General features: G+C 59.6%; 1 protein-coding gene across 1 annotated transcript in view; it reads left to right on the top strand.

Annotated features, from left to right (window-relative positions):
• The window catches only part of LOC138765299 (ADAMTS-like protein 2), a 184,690-nt gene that overhangs the window by 123,498 nt on the left and 43,766 nt on the right, over positions 1 to 17,426 (top strand). Inside the window, exon 14 of the mRNA XM_069942343.1 lies at positions 943 to 1,098. Within this exon, the coding sequence (XP_069798444.1) occupies positions 943 to 1,098 (156 nt within the window). The remainder of the gene's footprint in view (positions 1 to 942; positions 1,099 to 17,426) is intronic.

Raw genomic sequence — 17,426 nt, 5'->3', positions numbered from 1 at the left:
AGTCCATCCCTGTTAGGGATGAACCACCCTCCCATATAGCTGGAATTGCCAGGAGGTCACCTTGGAGTTGGCGTGTATCTGGGGTCACCATGAGGATGGCAGACTTCCATCCCTGAGGGACATTGGTAATTTAGGTATTCATCACTCACCAACACTCGATTTTTATTTAAAAACTCAATTTCAGATCTCACTGTGAGTCTGGAGCCTGATCTCTGGATGAACAATGGAGTAAATTCATCCTGACATTGGCACTGTTGACAATCCAGTTGTGTGTAGCTGTTTTGTAGGTCAGACCTCTTGAGAATTTTGGCCTCAATTATTGTTGTGATCTGCTTTTTACATTTTTAAAAAATGTTTAAACAATACAGCACAGTAGAAGGCCCTTCTGGCCACCCAATTAACTGTTTGTGGAGGGCAGGTGGAAACTGGAGCACCCAGGGAAAATCCAAGCAGGTCACAGAAATCGTACAAACTTCTGACAGACAGCTACTTTGAGGCCTGATTAAGGTCGTATGTGGTCAGGGAAATATGGAATCTTGTGCCCTCTTATGGCATTGGTCTGTGCAGGAATAGTGAGCAAAAAAAGTAGCAGATGGGAGTTGAAGTCAGCTGGTTTCCTGCTTGGGTTTCAATTTTCCACAATCCAAATCGTCTAGCCACCATCTGGCCACTCATGCTCCCCTGACTGGGATGCAGCAGAACTGGCACTTCGTACAAGAGAGGCAGCCCTTGAGGCCAAATAGTGATGGAGTGGCAGATCTGGAAACTCCTCCCCTGGGATTTATGGATGTCCTTCAGGGCCTGGAGGTGGGGAAGTGTGAGCCCACGTGCTCCCTGTCATTTCCTGTTTCACAAGCTGAGGAGACCTGGGCTCCTGGCTTCATGAATGTGGGAGGTGTCACTGGTTCCGAGTGGAGCTAGTAACTGTATGTCTTCCCTCAGTGTTCAGCCCGGTGTGGGAGCAGAGGGCTCGTGAGACGGGAAGTGCGCTGTTCGGTGGAGCTTCGCTTGTGCAACGGATTCACCAAGCCAAGCAACAAGAAGGAGTGCGTGGGTCCACCGTGTGACCGTCACTGGACTGCATCTGACTGGGGGCCGGTGAGTGATGGAGGTCCCCCAGACAGTGAGATGGTTATTACCCATGTCATTGTCCAAAATGAAACGTGCCCTGATGCAGGCAGCACTGACATTGGCACTGACACACACACCACTTTTAATGCTAACCCTGTCTCCTCCACTCCCACTGACCCTCTGTAACCTCCACTCCCACTGACCCTGTCACCTCCACTCCCACTGACCCTGTCACCTCCACTCCCACTGACCCTGTCACCTCCACTCCCACTGACCCTGTCACCTCCACTCCCACTGACCCTGTCACCTCCACTCCCACTGACCCTGTCACCTCCACTCCCACTGACCCTGTCACCTCCACTCCCACTGACCCTCTGTCACCTCCACTCCCACTGACCCTGTCACCTCCACTCCCACTGACCCTGTCACCTCCACTCCCACTGACCCTGTCACCTCCACTCCCACTGACCCTGTCACCTCCACTCCCACTGACCCTCTGTCACCTTCACTCCCACTGACCCTGTCTCCTCCACTCCCACTGACCCTTCTGTCACCTCCACTCCCACTGACCCTCTGTCAACTCCACTCCCACTGACCCTCTGTCACCTTCACTCCCACTGACCCTGTCTCCTCCACTCCCACTGACCCTTCTGTCACCTCCACTCCCACTGACCCTCTGTCACCTCCACTCCCACTGACCCTGTCACCTCCACTCCCACTGACCCTGTCACCTCCACTCCCACTGACCCTGTCACCTCCACTCCCACTGACCCTGTCACCTCCACTCCCACTGACCCTTCTGTCACCTCCACTCCCAGTGACCCTCTGTCACCTCCACTCCCACTGACCCTGTCACCTCCACTTCCACTGACCCGCTGTCACCTCCACTCCCACTGACCCTTCTGTCACCTCCACTCCCACTGACCCTGTCACCTCCACTCCCACTGACCCTGTCACCTCCACTCCCACTGACCCTCTGTCACCTCCACTCCCACTGACCCTGTCACCTCCACTTCCACTGACCCCCTGTCACCTCCACTCCCACTGACCCTTCTGTCACCTTCACTCCCACTGACCCTGTCACCTCCACTCCCACTGACCCTGTCACCTCTACTCCCACTGACCCTGTCACCTCCACTCCCACTGACCCTCTGTCACCTCCACTCCCACTGACCCTGTCACCTCCACTCCCACTGACCCTTCTGTCACCTCCACTCCCACTGACCCTCTGTCACCTCCACTCCCACTGACCCTGTCACCTCCACTCCCACTGACCCTGTCACCTCCACTTCCACTGACCCCTCCACTCCCACTGACCCTTCTGTCACCTCCACTCCCACTGACCCTGTCACCTCCACTCCCACTGACCCTGTCACCTCCACTCCCACTGACCCTCTGTCACCTCCACTCCCACTGACCCTCTGTCACCTCCACTCCCACTGACCCTGTCACCTCCACTTCCACTGACCCCCTGTCACATCCACTCCCACAGACCCTTCTGTCACCTTCACTCCCACTGACCCTGTCACCTCCACTCCCACTAACCCTGTCACCTCCACTCCCACTGACCCCCTGTCACCTCCACTCCCACTGACCCTTCTGTCACCTTCACTCCCACTGACCCTGTCACCTCCACTCCCACTGACCCTGTCACCTCTACTCCCACTGACCCTGTCACCTCCACTCCCACTGACCCTCTGTCACCTCCACTCCCACTGACCCTGTCACCTCCACTCCCACTGACCCTCTGTCACCTCCACTCCCACTGACCCTGTCACCTCCACTTCCACTGACCCCCTGTCACCTCCACTCCCACTGACCCTTCTGTCACCTTCACTCCCACTGACCCTGTCACCTCCACTCCCACTGACCCTGTCACCTCTACTCCCACTGACCCTGTCACCTCTACTCCCACTGACCCTGTCACCTCCACTCCCACTGACCCTGTCACCTCCACTCCCACTGACCCTGTCACCTCCACTCCCACTGACCCTGTCACCTCCACTCCCACTGACCCTGTCACCTCTACTCCCACTGACCCTGTCACCTCTACTCCCACTGACCCTCTGTCACCTCTACTCCCACTGACCCTGTCACCTCCACTCCTTCTGACCCTGTCACCTCCACTCCCACTGACCCTGTCACCTCTACTCCCACTGACCCTGTCACCTCTACTCCCACTGACCCTCTGTCACCTCTACTCCTACTGACCCTGCCACCTCCACTCCTTCTGACCCTGTCACCTCCACTCCCACTGACCCTGTCACCTCTACTCCCACTGACCCTGTCACCTCCATTCCCTCTGACCCTGTCACCTCCACTCCCACTGACCCTGTCACCTCCACTCCCACTGACACTGTTACCTCCACTCCCACTGACCCTGTCACCTCCACTCCCACTGACCCTGTCACCTCCACTCCCACTGACCCTGTCACCTCCACTCCCATTGACCCTCTGTCACCTCCACTCCCACTGACCCTGTCACCTCCACTCCCACTGACCCTGTGACCTCCACTCCCACTGACCCTGTCACCTCCACTCCCACTGACCCTCTGTCACCTCCACTCCCACTGACCCTGTCACCTCCACTCCCACTGACACTGTTACCTCCACTCCCACTGACCCTGTCACCTCCACTCCCACTGAGTCTCTGTCACCTCCACTCCCACTGACCCTGTCACCTCCACTCCCACTGACCCTCTGTCACCTCCACTCCCACTGACCCTGTCACCTCCACTCCCACTGACCCTGTCACCTCCACTCCCACTGACCCGGTCACCTCCACACCCACTGACCCTCTTTAACCTCCACTCCCACTGACCCTGTCACCTCCACTCCCACTGACCCTGTCACCTCCACTCCCACTGACCCTGTCACCTCCACTCCCACTGAGTCTCTGTCACCTCCACTCCCACTGACCCTGTCACCTCCACTCCCACTGACCCTCTGTCACCTCCACTCCCACTGACCCTGTCACCTCCACTCCCACTGACCCTGTCACCTCCACTCCCACTGACGCTGTCACCTCCACTCCCACTGACCCTGTCACCTCCACTCCCACTGACCCTGTCACCTCCACTCCCACTGACTCTCTGTCACCTCCACTCCCACTGACCCTGTCACCTCCACTCCCACTGAGTCTCTGTCACCTCCACTCCCACTGACCCTGTCACCTCCACTCCCACTGACCCTGTCACCTCCACTCCCACTGACCCTGTCACCTCCACTCCCACTGACCCTCTGTCACCTCCACTCCCACTGACCCTTCTGTCACCTCCACTCCCACTGACCCTGTCACCTCCACTCCCACTGACCCTGTCACCTCCACTCCCACTGACCCTCTGTCACCTCCACTCCCACTGACCCTGTCACCTCCACTCCCACTGACCCTGTCACCTCCACTCCCACTGACCCTCTGTCACCTCCGCTCCCACTGACCCTGTCACCTCCACTCCCACTGACCCTGTCACCTCCACTCCCACTGACCCTGTCACCTACACTCCCACTGACCCTCTGTCACCTCCACTCCCACTGACCCTCTGTCACCTCCACTCCCACTGACCCTGTCACCTCCACTCCCACTGACCCTCTGTCACCTCCACTCCCACTGACCCTGTCACCTCCACTCCCACTGACCCTCTGTCACCTCCACTCCCACTGACCCTCTGTCACCTCCACTCCCATTGACCCTGTCACCTCCACTCCCACTGACCCTGTCACCTCCACTCCCACTGACCCTCTGTCACCTCCACTCCCACTGACCCTGTCACCTCCACTCCCACTGACCCTGTCACCTCCACTCCCACTGACCCTCTGTCACCTCCAATCCCACTGACCCTCTGTCACCTCCACTCCCACTGACCCTGTAACCTCCACTCCCACTGACCCTGTCACCTCCACTCCCACTGACCCTCTGTCACCTCCACTCCCACTGACCCTGTCACCTCCACTCCCACTGACCCTGTCACCTCCACTCCCACTGACCCTGTCACCTCCACTCCTACTGACCCTTCTGTCACCTCCACTCCCACTGACCCTGTCACCTCCACTCCCACTGACCCTGTCACCTCCACTCCCACTGACCCTGTCACCTCCACTCCCACTGACCCTCTGTCACCTCCACTCCCACTGACCCTGTCACCTCCACTCCCACTGACCCTCTGTCACCTCCACTCCCACTGACCCTGTCACCTCCACTCCCACTGACCCTGTCAACTCCACTCCCACTGACCCTGTCACCTCCACTCCCACTGACCCTGTCACCTCCACTCCCACTGACCCTGTCACCTCCACTCTGACTGACCTCTGTCACCTCCACTCCCACTGACCCTCTGTCACCTCCACTCCCACTGACCCTGTCACCTCCACTCCCACTGACCCTGTCACCTCCACTCCCTCTGACCCTGTCACCTCCACTCCCACTGACCCTGTCACCTCCACTCCCACTGACCTCTGTCACCTCCACTCCCACTGACCCTCTGTCACCTCCACTCCCACTGACCCTGTCACCTCCACTCCCACTGACCCTGTCACCTCCACTCCCACTGACCCTCTGTCACCTCCACTCCCACTGACCCTGTCACCTCCACTCCCACTGACCCTGTCACCTCCACTCCCACTGACCCTTCTGTCACCTCCACTCCTACTGACCTTCTGTAACCTCCACTCCCACTGACCCTGTCACCTCCACTCCCACTGACCCTGTCACCTCTACTCCCACTGACCCTGTCACCTCTACTCCCACTGACCCTGTCACCTCTACTCCCACTGACCCTGTCACCTCTACTCCCACTGATCCTGTCACCTCTACTCCCACTGACCCTGTCACGTCTACTCCCACTGACCCTGTCACCTCTACTCCCACTGACCCTGTCACCTCCACTCCCTCTGACCCTGTCACCTCCACTCCTTCTGACCCTGTCACCTCCACTCCCACTGACCCTGTCACCTCTACTCCCACTGACCCTGTCACCTCTAGCTCCACTGACCCTGTCACCTCTACTCCCACTGACCCTGTCACCTCTACTCCCACTGACCCTGTCACCTCTACTCCCACTGACCCTGTCACCTCTACTCCCACTGACCCTGTCACCTCCACTCCCTCTGACCCTGTCACCTCCACTCCCACTGACCCTGTCACCTCCACTCCAACTGACCCTGTCACCTCCACTCCCACTGACCCTGTCACCTCCACTCCCACTGACCCTGTCACCTCCACTCCCAGTGACCCTGTCACCTCCACTCCCACTGACCCTGTCACCTCTACTCCCACTGACCCTGTCACCTCTACTCCCACTGACCCTGTCATCTCCACTCCCACTGAGTCTCTGTCACCTCCACTCCCACTGACCCTGTCACCTCCACTCCCACTGACCCTGTCACCTCCACTCCCACTGACCCTGTCACCTCCACTCCCACTGACCCTCTGTCACCTCCACTCCCACTGACCATGTCACCTCCACTCCCACTGACCCTGTCACCTCCACTCCCACTGACCCTGTCACCTCCACTCCCACTGACCCTCTGTCACCTCCACTCCCTCTGACCCTGTCACCTCCACTCCCACTGACCCTGTCACCTCCACTCCCACTGACCCTGTCACCTCCACTCCCTCTGACCCTGTCACCTCCACTCCCACTGACCCTGTCACCTCCACTCCCACTGACCCTGTCACCTCTACTCCCACTGACCCTGTCACCTCTACTCCCTCTGACCCTGTCACCTCCACTCCCACTGACCCTGTCACCTCCACTCCCACTGACCCTTTCACCTCCACTCCCTTTGACCCTGTCACCTCCACTCCCACTGACCCTGTCACCTCCACTCCCACTGACCCTGTCACCTCCACTCCCACTGACCCTGTCACCTCCACTTCCACTGACCCCCTGTCACCTCCACTCCCACTGACCCTTTGTCACCTCCACTCCTACTGACCCTTCTGTCACCTCCACTCCCACTGACCCTGTCACCTCCACTCCCACTGACCCTGTCACCTCCACTCCCACTGACCCTCTGTCACCTCCACTCCCTCTGACCCTGTCACCTCCACTCCAACTGACCCTGTCACCTCCACTCCCACTGACCCTGTCACCTCCACTCCTACTGACCCTGTCACCTCCACTCCCACTGACCCTGTCACCTCTACTCCCACTGACCCTGTCACCTCTACTCCCACTGACCCTGTCACCTCTACTCCCTCTGACCCTGTCACCTCCACTCCCACTGACCCTGTCACCTCTACTCCCACTGACCCTGTCACCTCTACTCCCTCTGACCCTGTCACCTCTACTCCCAATGACCCTGTCACCTCCACTCCCACTGACTCTGTCACCTCCACTCCCACTGACCCTGTCACCTTCACTCCCTCTGACCCTGTCACCTCCACTCCCACTGACCCTGTCACCTCCACTCCCACTGACCCTGTCACCTCCACTCCCACTGACCCTGTCACCTCCACTCCCACTGACCCTGTCACCTCTACTCCCACTGACCCTGTCACCTCTACTCCCACTGACCCTGTCACCTCCACTCCCACTGACCCTGTCACCTCTACTCCCACTGACCCTGTCACCTCTACTCCCACTGACCCTGTCACCTCCACTCCCACTGACCCTGTCACCTCTACTCCCACTGACCCTGTCACCTCCACTCCCACTGACCCTGTCATCTCCACTCCCACTGAGTCTCTGTCACCTCCACGTCCACTGACCCCCTGTCACCTCCACTCCCACTGACCCTTTGTCACCTCCACTCCTACTGACCCTTCTGTCACCTCCACTCCCACTGACCCTGTCACCTCCGCTCCCACTGACCCTGTCACCTCCACTCCCACTGACCCTGTCACCTCCACTCCCACTGACCCTGTCACCTCCACTCCCACTGACCCTCTGTCACCTCCACTCCCTCTGACCCTGTCACCTCCACTCCCACTGACCCTGTCACCTCCACTCCCACTGACCCTCTGTCACCTCCACTCCCTCTGACCCTGTCACCTCCACTCCCACTGACCCTGTCACCTCCACTCCCACTGACCCTGTCACCTCTACTCCCACTGACCCTGTCACCTCTACTCCCACTGACCCTGTCACCTCTACTCCCTTTGACCCTGTCACCTCCACTCCCACTGACCCTGTCATCTCCACTCCCACTGAGTCTCTGTCACCTCCACTTCCACTGACCCCCTGTCACCTCCACTCCCACTGACCCTTTGTCACCTCCACTCCTACTGACCCTGTCACCTCCACTCCCACTGACCCTGTCACCTCCACTCCCACTGACCCTCTGTCACCTCCACTCCCTCTGACCCTGTCACCTCCACTCCCACTGACCCTCTGTCACCTCCACTCCCTCTGACCCTGTCACCTCCACTCCCACTGACCCTGTCACCTCCACTCCCACTGACCCTGTCACCTCCACTCCCACTGACCCTGTCACCTCCACTCCCACTGACCCTGTCACCTCTACTCCCACTGACCCTGTCACCTCTACTCCCACTGACCCTGTCACCTCTACTCCCACTGACCCTGTCACCTCCACTCCCACTGAGTCTCTGTCACCTCCACTTCCACTGACCCTCTGACACCTCTACTCCCACTGACCCTGTCACCTCTACTTCCAATGACCCTGTCACCTCCACTCCCACTGACCCTGTCACCTCCACTCCCACTGACCCTGTCACCTTCACTCCCACTGACCCTCTGTCACCTCCACTCCCACTGACCATGTCACCTCCACTCCCACTGACCCTGTCACCTCCACTCCCACTGACCCTGTCACCTCCACTCCCACTGACCCTCTGTCACCTCCACTCCCTCTGACCCTGTCACCTCCACTCCCACTGACCCTGTCACCTCCACTCCCACTGACCCTGTCACCTCCACTCCCTCTGACCCTGTCACCTCCACTCCCACTGACCCTGTCACCTCCACTCCCACTGACCCTGTCACCTCCACTCCCACTGACCCTGTCACCTCTACTCCCACTGACCCTGTCACCTCCACTCCCACTGACCCTGTCATCTCCACTCCCACTGAGTCTCTGTCACCTCCACTTCCACTGACCCCCTGTCACCTCCACTCCCACTGACCCTTTGTCACCTCCACTCCTACTGACCCTTCTGTCACCTCCACTCCCACTGACCCTGTCACGTCCACTCCCACTGACCCTGTCACCTCCACTCCCACTGACCCTGTCACCTCCACTCCCACTGACCCTCTGTCACCTCCACTCCCTCTGACCCTGTCACCTCCACTCCCACTGACCCTGTCACCTCCACTCCCACTGACCCTGTCACCTCCACTCCTACTGACCCTGTCACCTCCACTCCCACTGACCCTGTCACCTCTACTCCCACTGACCCTGTCACCTCTACTCCCACTGACCCTGTCACCTCTACTCCCTCTGACCCTGTCACCTCCACTCCCACTGACCCTGTCACCTCTACTCCCACTGACCCTGTCACCTCTACTCCCTCTGACCCTGTCACCTCTACTCCCAATGACCCTGTCACCTCCACTCCCACTGACCCTGTCACCTCCACTCCCACTGACCCTGTCACCTTCACTCCCTCTGACCCTGTCACCTCCACTCCCACTGACCCTGTCACCTCCACTCCCACTGACCCTGTCACCTCCACTCCCACTGACCCTGTCACCTCCACTCCCACTGACCCTGTCACCTCTACTCCCACTGACCCTGTCACCTCTACTCCCACTGACCCTGTCACCTCCACTCCCACTGACCCTGTCACCTCTACTCCCACTGACCCTGTCACCTCTACTCCCACTGACCCTGTCACCTCCACTCCCACTGACCCTGTCACCTCTACTCCCACTGACCCTGTCACCTCCACTCCCACTGACCCTGTCATCTCCACTCCCACTGAGTCTCTGTCACCTCCACGTCCACTGACCCCCTGTCACCTCCACTCCCACTGACCCTTTGTCACCTCCACTCCTACTGACCCTTCTGTCACCTCCACTCCCACTGACCCTGTCACCTCCGCTCCCACTGACCCTGTCACCTCCACTCCCACTGACCCTGTCACCTCCACTCCCACTGACCCTGTTACCTCCACTCCCACTGACCCTCTGTCACCTCCACTCCCTCTGACCCTGTCACCTCCACTCCCACTGACCCTGTCACCTCCACTCCCACTGACCCTGTCACCTCCACTCCCACTGACCCTGTCACCTCCACTCCCACTGACCCTGTCACCTCTACTCCCACTGACCCTGTCACCTCTACTCCCACTGACCCTGTCACCTCTACTCCCTTTGACCCTGTCACCTCCACTCCCACTGACCCTGTCATCTCCACTCCCACTGAGTCTCTGTCACCTCCACTTCCACTGACCCCCTGTCACCTCCACTCCCACTGACCCTTTGTCACCTCCACTCCTACTGACCCTTCTGTCACCTCCACTCCCACTGACCCTGTCACCTCCACTCCCACTGACCCTGTCACCTCCACTCCCACTGACCCTGTCACCTCCACTCCCACTGACCCTCTGTCACCTCCACTCCCTCTGACCCTGTCACCTCCACTCCCACTGACCCTGTCACCTCCACTCCCACTGACCCTGTCACCTCCACTCCCACTGACCCTGTCACCTCCACTCCCACTGACCCTGTCACCTCTACTCCCACTGACCCTGTCACCTCTACTCCCACTGACCCTGTCACCTCTACTCCCACTGACCCTGTCACCTCTACTCCCACTGACCCTGTCACCTCCACTCCCACTGAGTCTCTGTCACCTCCACTTCCACTGACCCTCTGACACCTCTACTCCCACTGACCCTGTCACCTCTACTTCCAATGACCCTGTCACCTCCACTCCCACTGACCCTGTCACCTCCACTCCCACTGACCCTGTCACCTTCACTCCCTCTGACCCTGTCACCTCCACTCCCACTGACCCTGTCACCTCCACTCCCACTGACCCTGTCACCTCCACTCCCACTGACCCTGTCACCTCCACTCCCACTGACCCTGTCACCTCTACTCCCACTGACCCTGTCACCTCCACTCCCACTGACCCTGTCACCTCCACTCCCACTGACCCTGTCACCTCCACTCCCACTGACCCTGTCACCTCTACTCCCACTGACCCTGTCACCTCTACTCCCACTGACCCTGTCACCTCCACTCCCACTGACTCTGTCACCTCCACTCCCACTGACCCTGTCATCTCCACTCCCACTGAGTCTCTGTCACCTCCACTTCCACTGACCCCCTGTCACCTCCACTCCCACTGACCCTCTGTCACCTCCACTCCCACTGACCCTGTCACCTCTACCTCCACTGACCCTGTCACCTCTACTCCCACTGACACTGTTACCTCCACTCCCACTGACCCTGTCATCTCCACTCCCACTGACCCTGTCACCTCCACTCCCACTGACCCTGTCACCTCCACTCCCACTGACCATGTCACCTCCACTCCCACTGACCCTCTGTCACCTCCACTCCCACTGACCCTCTGTCACCTCCACTCCCACTGACCCTGTCACCTCCACTCCCACTGACCCTGTCACCTCCACTCCCACTGACCCTGTCACCTCCACTCCCACTGACCCTCTGTCACCTCCACTCCCACTGACCCTGTCACCTCCACTCCCACTGACCCTGTCACCTCCACTCCCACTGACCCTGTCACCTCCACTCCCACTGACACTGTTACCTCCACTCCCACTGACCCTGTCACCTCCACTCCCACTGAGTCTCTGTCACCTCCACTCCCACTGACCCTGTCACCTCCACTCCCACTCACCCTGTCACCTCCACTCCCACTGACCCTGTCATCTCCACTCCCACTGAGTCTCTGTCACCTCCACTTCCACTGACCCCCTGTCACCTCCACTCCCACTGACCCTTTGTCACCTCCACTCCTACTGACCCTTCTGTCACCTCCACTCCCACTGACCCTGTCACCTCTACCTCCACTGACCCTGTCACCTCTACTCCCACTGACACTGTTACCTCCACTCCCACTGACCCTGTCATCTCCACTACCACTGACCCTGTCACCTCCACTCCCACTGACCCTCTGTCACCTCCACTCTCACTGACCCTGTCACCTCCACTCCCACTGACCCTCTGTCACCTCCACTCCCACTGACCCTCTGTCACCTCCACTCCCACTGACCCTGTCACCTCCACTCCCACTGACCCCCTGTCACCTCCAATCCCACTGAACCTCTGTCACCTTCACTCCCACTGACCCTGTCACCTCCACTCCCACTGACCCTGTCACCTCCACTCCCACTGACCCTGTCACCTCCACTCCCACTGACCCTGTCACCTCCACTCCCACTGACCCTGTCACCTCCACTCCCACTGACCCTGTCACCTCCACTCCCACTGACCCTGTCACCTCCACTCCCACTGACCCTCTGTCACCTCCACTCCCACTGACCCTCTGTCACCTCCACTCCCACTGACCCTGTCACCTCCACTCCCACTGACCCTGTCACCTCCACTCCCACTGACCCTGTCACCTCCACTCCCACTGACCCTGTCACCTCCACTCCCACTGACCCTGTCACCTCCACTCCGACTGACCTCTGTCACCTCCACTCCCACTGACCCTCTGTCACCTCCACTCCCACTGACCCTGTCACCTCCACTCCCACTGACCCTGTCACCTCCACTCCCACTGACCCTGTCACCTCCACTCCCACTGACCCTGTCACCTCCACTCCCACTGACCTCTGTCACCTCCACTCCCACTGACCCTCTGTCACCTCCACTCCCACTGACCCTGTCACCTCCACTCCCACTGACCCTGTCACCTCCACTCCCACTAACCCTTCTGTCACCTCCACTCCTACTGACCTTCTGTAACCTCCACTCCCTCTGACCCTGTCACCTCCACTCCCACTGACCCTGTCACCTCTACTCCCACTGACCCTGTCACCTCTACTCCCACTGACCCTGTCACCTCTACTCCCACTGACCCTGTCACCTCTACTCCCACTGATCCTGTCACCTCTACTCCCACTGACCCTGTCACGTCTACTTCCACTGACCCTGTCACCTCTACTCCCACTGACCCTGTCACCTCCACTTCCTCTGACCCTGTTACCTCCACTCCTTCTGACCCTGTAACCTCCACTCCCACTGACCCTGTCACCTCTACTCCCACTGACCCTGTCACCTCTACCTCCACTGACCCTGTCACCTCTACTCCCACTGACCCTGTCACCTCTACTCCCACTGACCCTGTCACCTCTACTCCCACTGACCCTGTCACCTCCACTCCCTCTGACCCTGTCACCTCCACTCCCACAGACCCTGTCACCTCCACTCCAACTGACCCTGTCACCTCACCTCCCACTGACCCTGTCACCTCCACTCCCACTGACCCTGTCACCTCCACTCCCAGTGACACTGTTACCTCCACTCCCACTGACCCTGTCACCTCCACTCCCACTGAGTCTCTGTCACCTCCACTCCCACTGACCCTGTCACCTCCACTCCCACTGACCCTGTCATCTCCACTCCCACTGAGTCTCTGTCACCTCCACTTCCACTGACCCCCTGTCACCTCCACTCCAACTGACCCTTTGTCACCTCCACTCCTACTGACCCTTCTGTCACCTCCACTCCCACTGACCCTGTCACCTCTACCTCCACTGACCCTGTCACCTCTACTCCCACTGACACTGTTACCTCCACTCCCACTGACCCTGTCATCTCCACTACCACTGACCCTGTCACCTCCACTCCCACTGACCCTCTGTCACCTCCACTCCCACTGACCCTGTCACCTCCACTCCCACTGACCCTCTGTCACCTCCACTCCCACTGACCCTCTGTCACCTCCACTCCCACTGACCCTGTCACCTCCACTCCCACTGACCCCCTGTCACCTCCAATCCCACTGAACCTCTGTCACCTTCACTCCCACTGACCCTGTCACCTCCACTCCCACTGACCCTGTCACCTCCACTCCCACTGACCCTGTCACCTCCACTCCCACTGACCCTGTCACCTCCACTCCCACTGACCCTGTCACCTCCACTCCCACTGACCCTGTGACCTCCACTCCCACTGACCCTGTCACCTCCACTCCCACTGACCCTGTCACCTCCACTCCCACTGACCCTCTGTCACCTCCACTCCCACTGACCCTGTCACCTCCACTCCCACTGACCCTCTGTCACTTCCACTCCCACTGACCCTGTCACCTCCACTCCCACTGACCCTGTCACCTCCACTCCCACTGACCCTGTCACCTCCACTCCCACTGACCCTGTCACCTCCACTCCCACTGACCCTGTCACCTCCACTCCGACTGACCTCTGTCACCTCCACTCCCACTGACCCTCTGTCACCTCCACTCCCACTGACCCTGTCACCTCCACTCCCACTGACCCTGTCACCTCCACTCCCACTGACCCTGTCACCTCCACTCCCACTGACCCTGTCACCTCCACTCCCACTGACCTCTGTCACCTCCACTCCCACTGACCCTCTGTCACCTCCACTCCCACTGACCCTGTCACCTCCACTCCCACTGACCCTGTCACCTCCACTCCCACTGACCCTTCTGTCACCTCCACTCCTACTGACCTTCTGTAACCTCCACTCCCTCTGACCCTGTCACCTCCACTCCCACTGACCCTGTCACCTCTACTCCCACTGACCCTGTCACCTCTACTCCCACTGACCCTGTCACCTCTACTCCCACTGACCCTGTCACCTCTACTCCCACTGATCCTGTCACCTCTACTCCCACTGACCCTGTCACGTCTACTTCCACTGACCCTGTCACCTCTACTCCCACTGACCCTGTCACCTCCACTCCCTCTGACCCTGTCACCTCCACTCCTTCTGACCCTGTCACCTCCACTCCCACTGACCCTGTCACCTCTACTCCCACTGACCCTGTCACCTCTACCTCCACTGACCCTGTCACCTCTACTCCCACTGACCCTGTCACCTCTACTCCCACTGACCCTGTCACCTCTACTCCCACTGACCCTGTCACCTCCACTCCCTCTGACCCTGTCACCTCCACTCCCACTGACCCTGTCACCTCCACTCCAACTGACCCTGTCACCTCACCTCCCACTGACCCTGTCACCTCCACTCCCACTGACCCTGTCACCTCCACTCCCAGTGACCCTGTCACCTCCACTCCCACTGACCCTGTCAGCTCTACTCCCACTGACCCTGTCACCTCTACTTCCACTGACCCTGTCATCTCCACTCCCACTGAGTCTCTGTCACCTCCACTCCCACTGACCCTGTCACCTCCACTCCCACTGACCCTGTCACCTCCACTCCCACTGACCCTGTCACCTCCACTCCCACTGACCCTCTGTCACCTCCACTCCCACTGACCATGTCACCTCCACTCCCACTGACCCTGTCACCTCCACTCCCACTGACCCTCTGTCACCTCCACTCCCTCTGACCCTGTCACCTCCACTCCCACTGACCCTGTCACCTCCACTCCCACTGACCCTGTCACCTCCACTCCCTCTGACCCTGTCACCTCCACTCCCACTGACCCTGTCACCTCCACTCCCACTGACCCTGTCACCTCCACTCCCACTGACCCTGTCACCTCTACTCCCACTGACCCTGTCACCTCTACTCCCTCTGACCCTGTCACCTCCACTCCCACTGACCCTGTCACCTCCACTCCCACTGACCCTTTCACCTCCACTCCCTTTGACCCTGTCACCTCCACTCCCACTGACCCTGTCACCTCCACTCCCACTGACCCTGTCACCTCCACTCCCACTGACCCTGTCACCTCCACTCCCACTGACCCTGTCACCTCCACTCCAACTGACCCTGTCACCTCTACTCCCACTGACCCTGTCACCTCTACTCCCACTGACCCTGTCACCTCCACTCCCACTGACCCTGTCACCTCTACTCCCACTGACCCTGTCACCTCCACTCCCACTGACCCTGTCACCTCTACTCCCACTGACCCTGTCACCTCCACTCCCACTGACCCTGTCATCTCCACTCCCACTGAGTCTCTGTCACCTCCACTTCCACTGACCCCCTGTCACCTCCACTCCCACTGACCCTTTGTCACCTCCACTCCTACTGACCCTTCTGTCACCTCCACTCCCACTGACCCTGTCACGTCCACTCCCACTGACCCTGTCACCTCCACTCCCACTGACCCTGTCACCTCCACTCCCACTGACCCTCTGTCACCTCCACTCCCTCTGACCCTGTCACCTCCACTCCCACTGACCCTGTCACCTCCACTCCCACTGACCCTGTCACCTCCACTCCTACTGACCCTGTCACCTCCACTCCCACTGACCCTGTCACCTCTACTCCCACTGACCCTGTCACCTCTACTCCCACTGACCCTGTCACCTCTACTCCCGCTGACCCTGTCACCTCCACTCCCACTGACCCTGTCACCTCTACTCCCACTGACCCTGTCACCTCTACTCCCTCTGACCCTGTCACCTCTACTCCCAATGACCCTGTCACCTCCACTCCCACTGACCTTGTCACCTCCACTCCCACTGACCCTGTCACCTCCACTCCCACTGACCCTGTCACCTCCACTCCCACTGACCCTCTGTCACCTCCACTCCCACTGACCCTGTCACCTCCACTCCCACTGACCCTGTCACCTCCACTCCCACTGACCCTGTCACCTCCACTCCCACTGACACTGTTACCTCCACTCCCACTGACCCTGTCACCTCCACTCCCACTGAGTCTCTGTCACCTCCACTCCCACTGACCCTGTCACCTCCACTCCCACTGACCCTGTCACCTCCACTCCCACTGACCCTGTCATCTCCACTCCCACTGAGTCTCTGTCACCTCCACTTCCACTGACCCCCTGTCACCTCCACTCCCACTGACCCTTTGTCACCTCCACTCCCACTGACCCTGTCACCTCCACTCCCTCTGACCCTGTCACCTCCACTCCCACTGACCCTGTCACCTCCACTCCAACTGACCCTGTCACCTCGCCTCCCACTGACCCTGTCACCTCCACTCCCACTGACCCTGTCACCTCCACTCCCAGTGACCCTGTCACCTCCACTCCCACTGACCCTGTCAGCTCTACTCCCACTGACCCTGTCACCTCTACTTCCACTGACCCTGTCATCTCCACTCCCACTGACCCTTCTGTCACCTCCACTCCTACTGACCTTCTGTAACCTCCACTCCCACTGACCCTGTCACCTCCACTCCCTCTGACCCTGTCACCTCTACTCCCACTGACCCTGTCACCTCCACTCCCACTGACCCTGTCACTTCTACTCCCACTGACCCTGTCACCTCTACTCCCACTGACCCTGTCACCTCTACTCCCACTGACCCTGTCACCTCTACTCCCACTGATCCTGTCAC

Source organism: Narcine bancroftii, chromosome 5, assembly GCF_036971445.1.
Source record: "Narcine bancroftii isolate sNarBan1 chromosome 5, sNarBan1.hap1, whole genome shotgun sequence".
Lineage (NCBI taxonomy): Eukaryota > Metazoa > Chordata > Chondrichthyes > Torpediniformes > Narcinidae > Narcine > Narcine bancroftii.
This window is presented reverse-complemented; position numbering and strand designations above follow the sequence as displayed.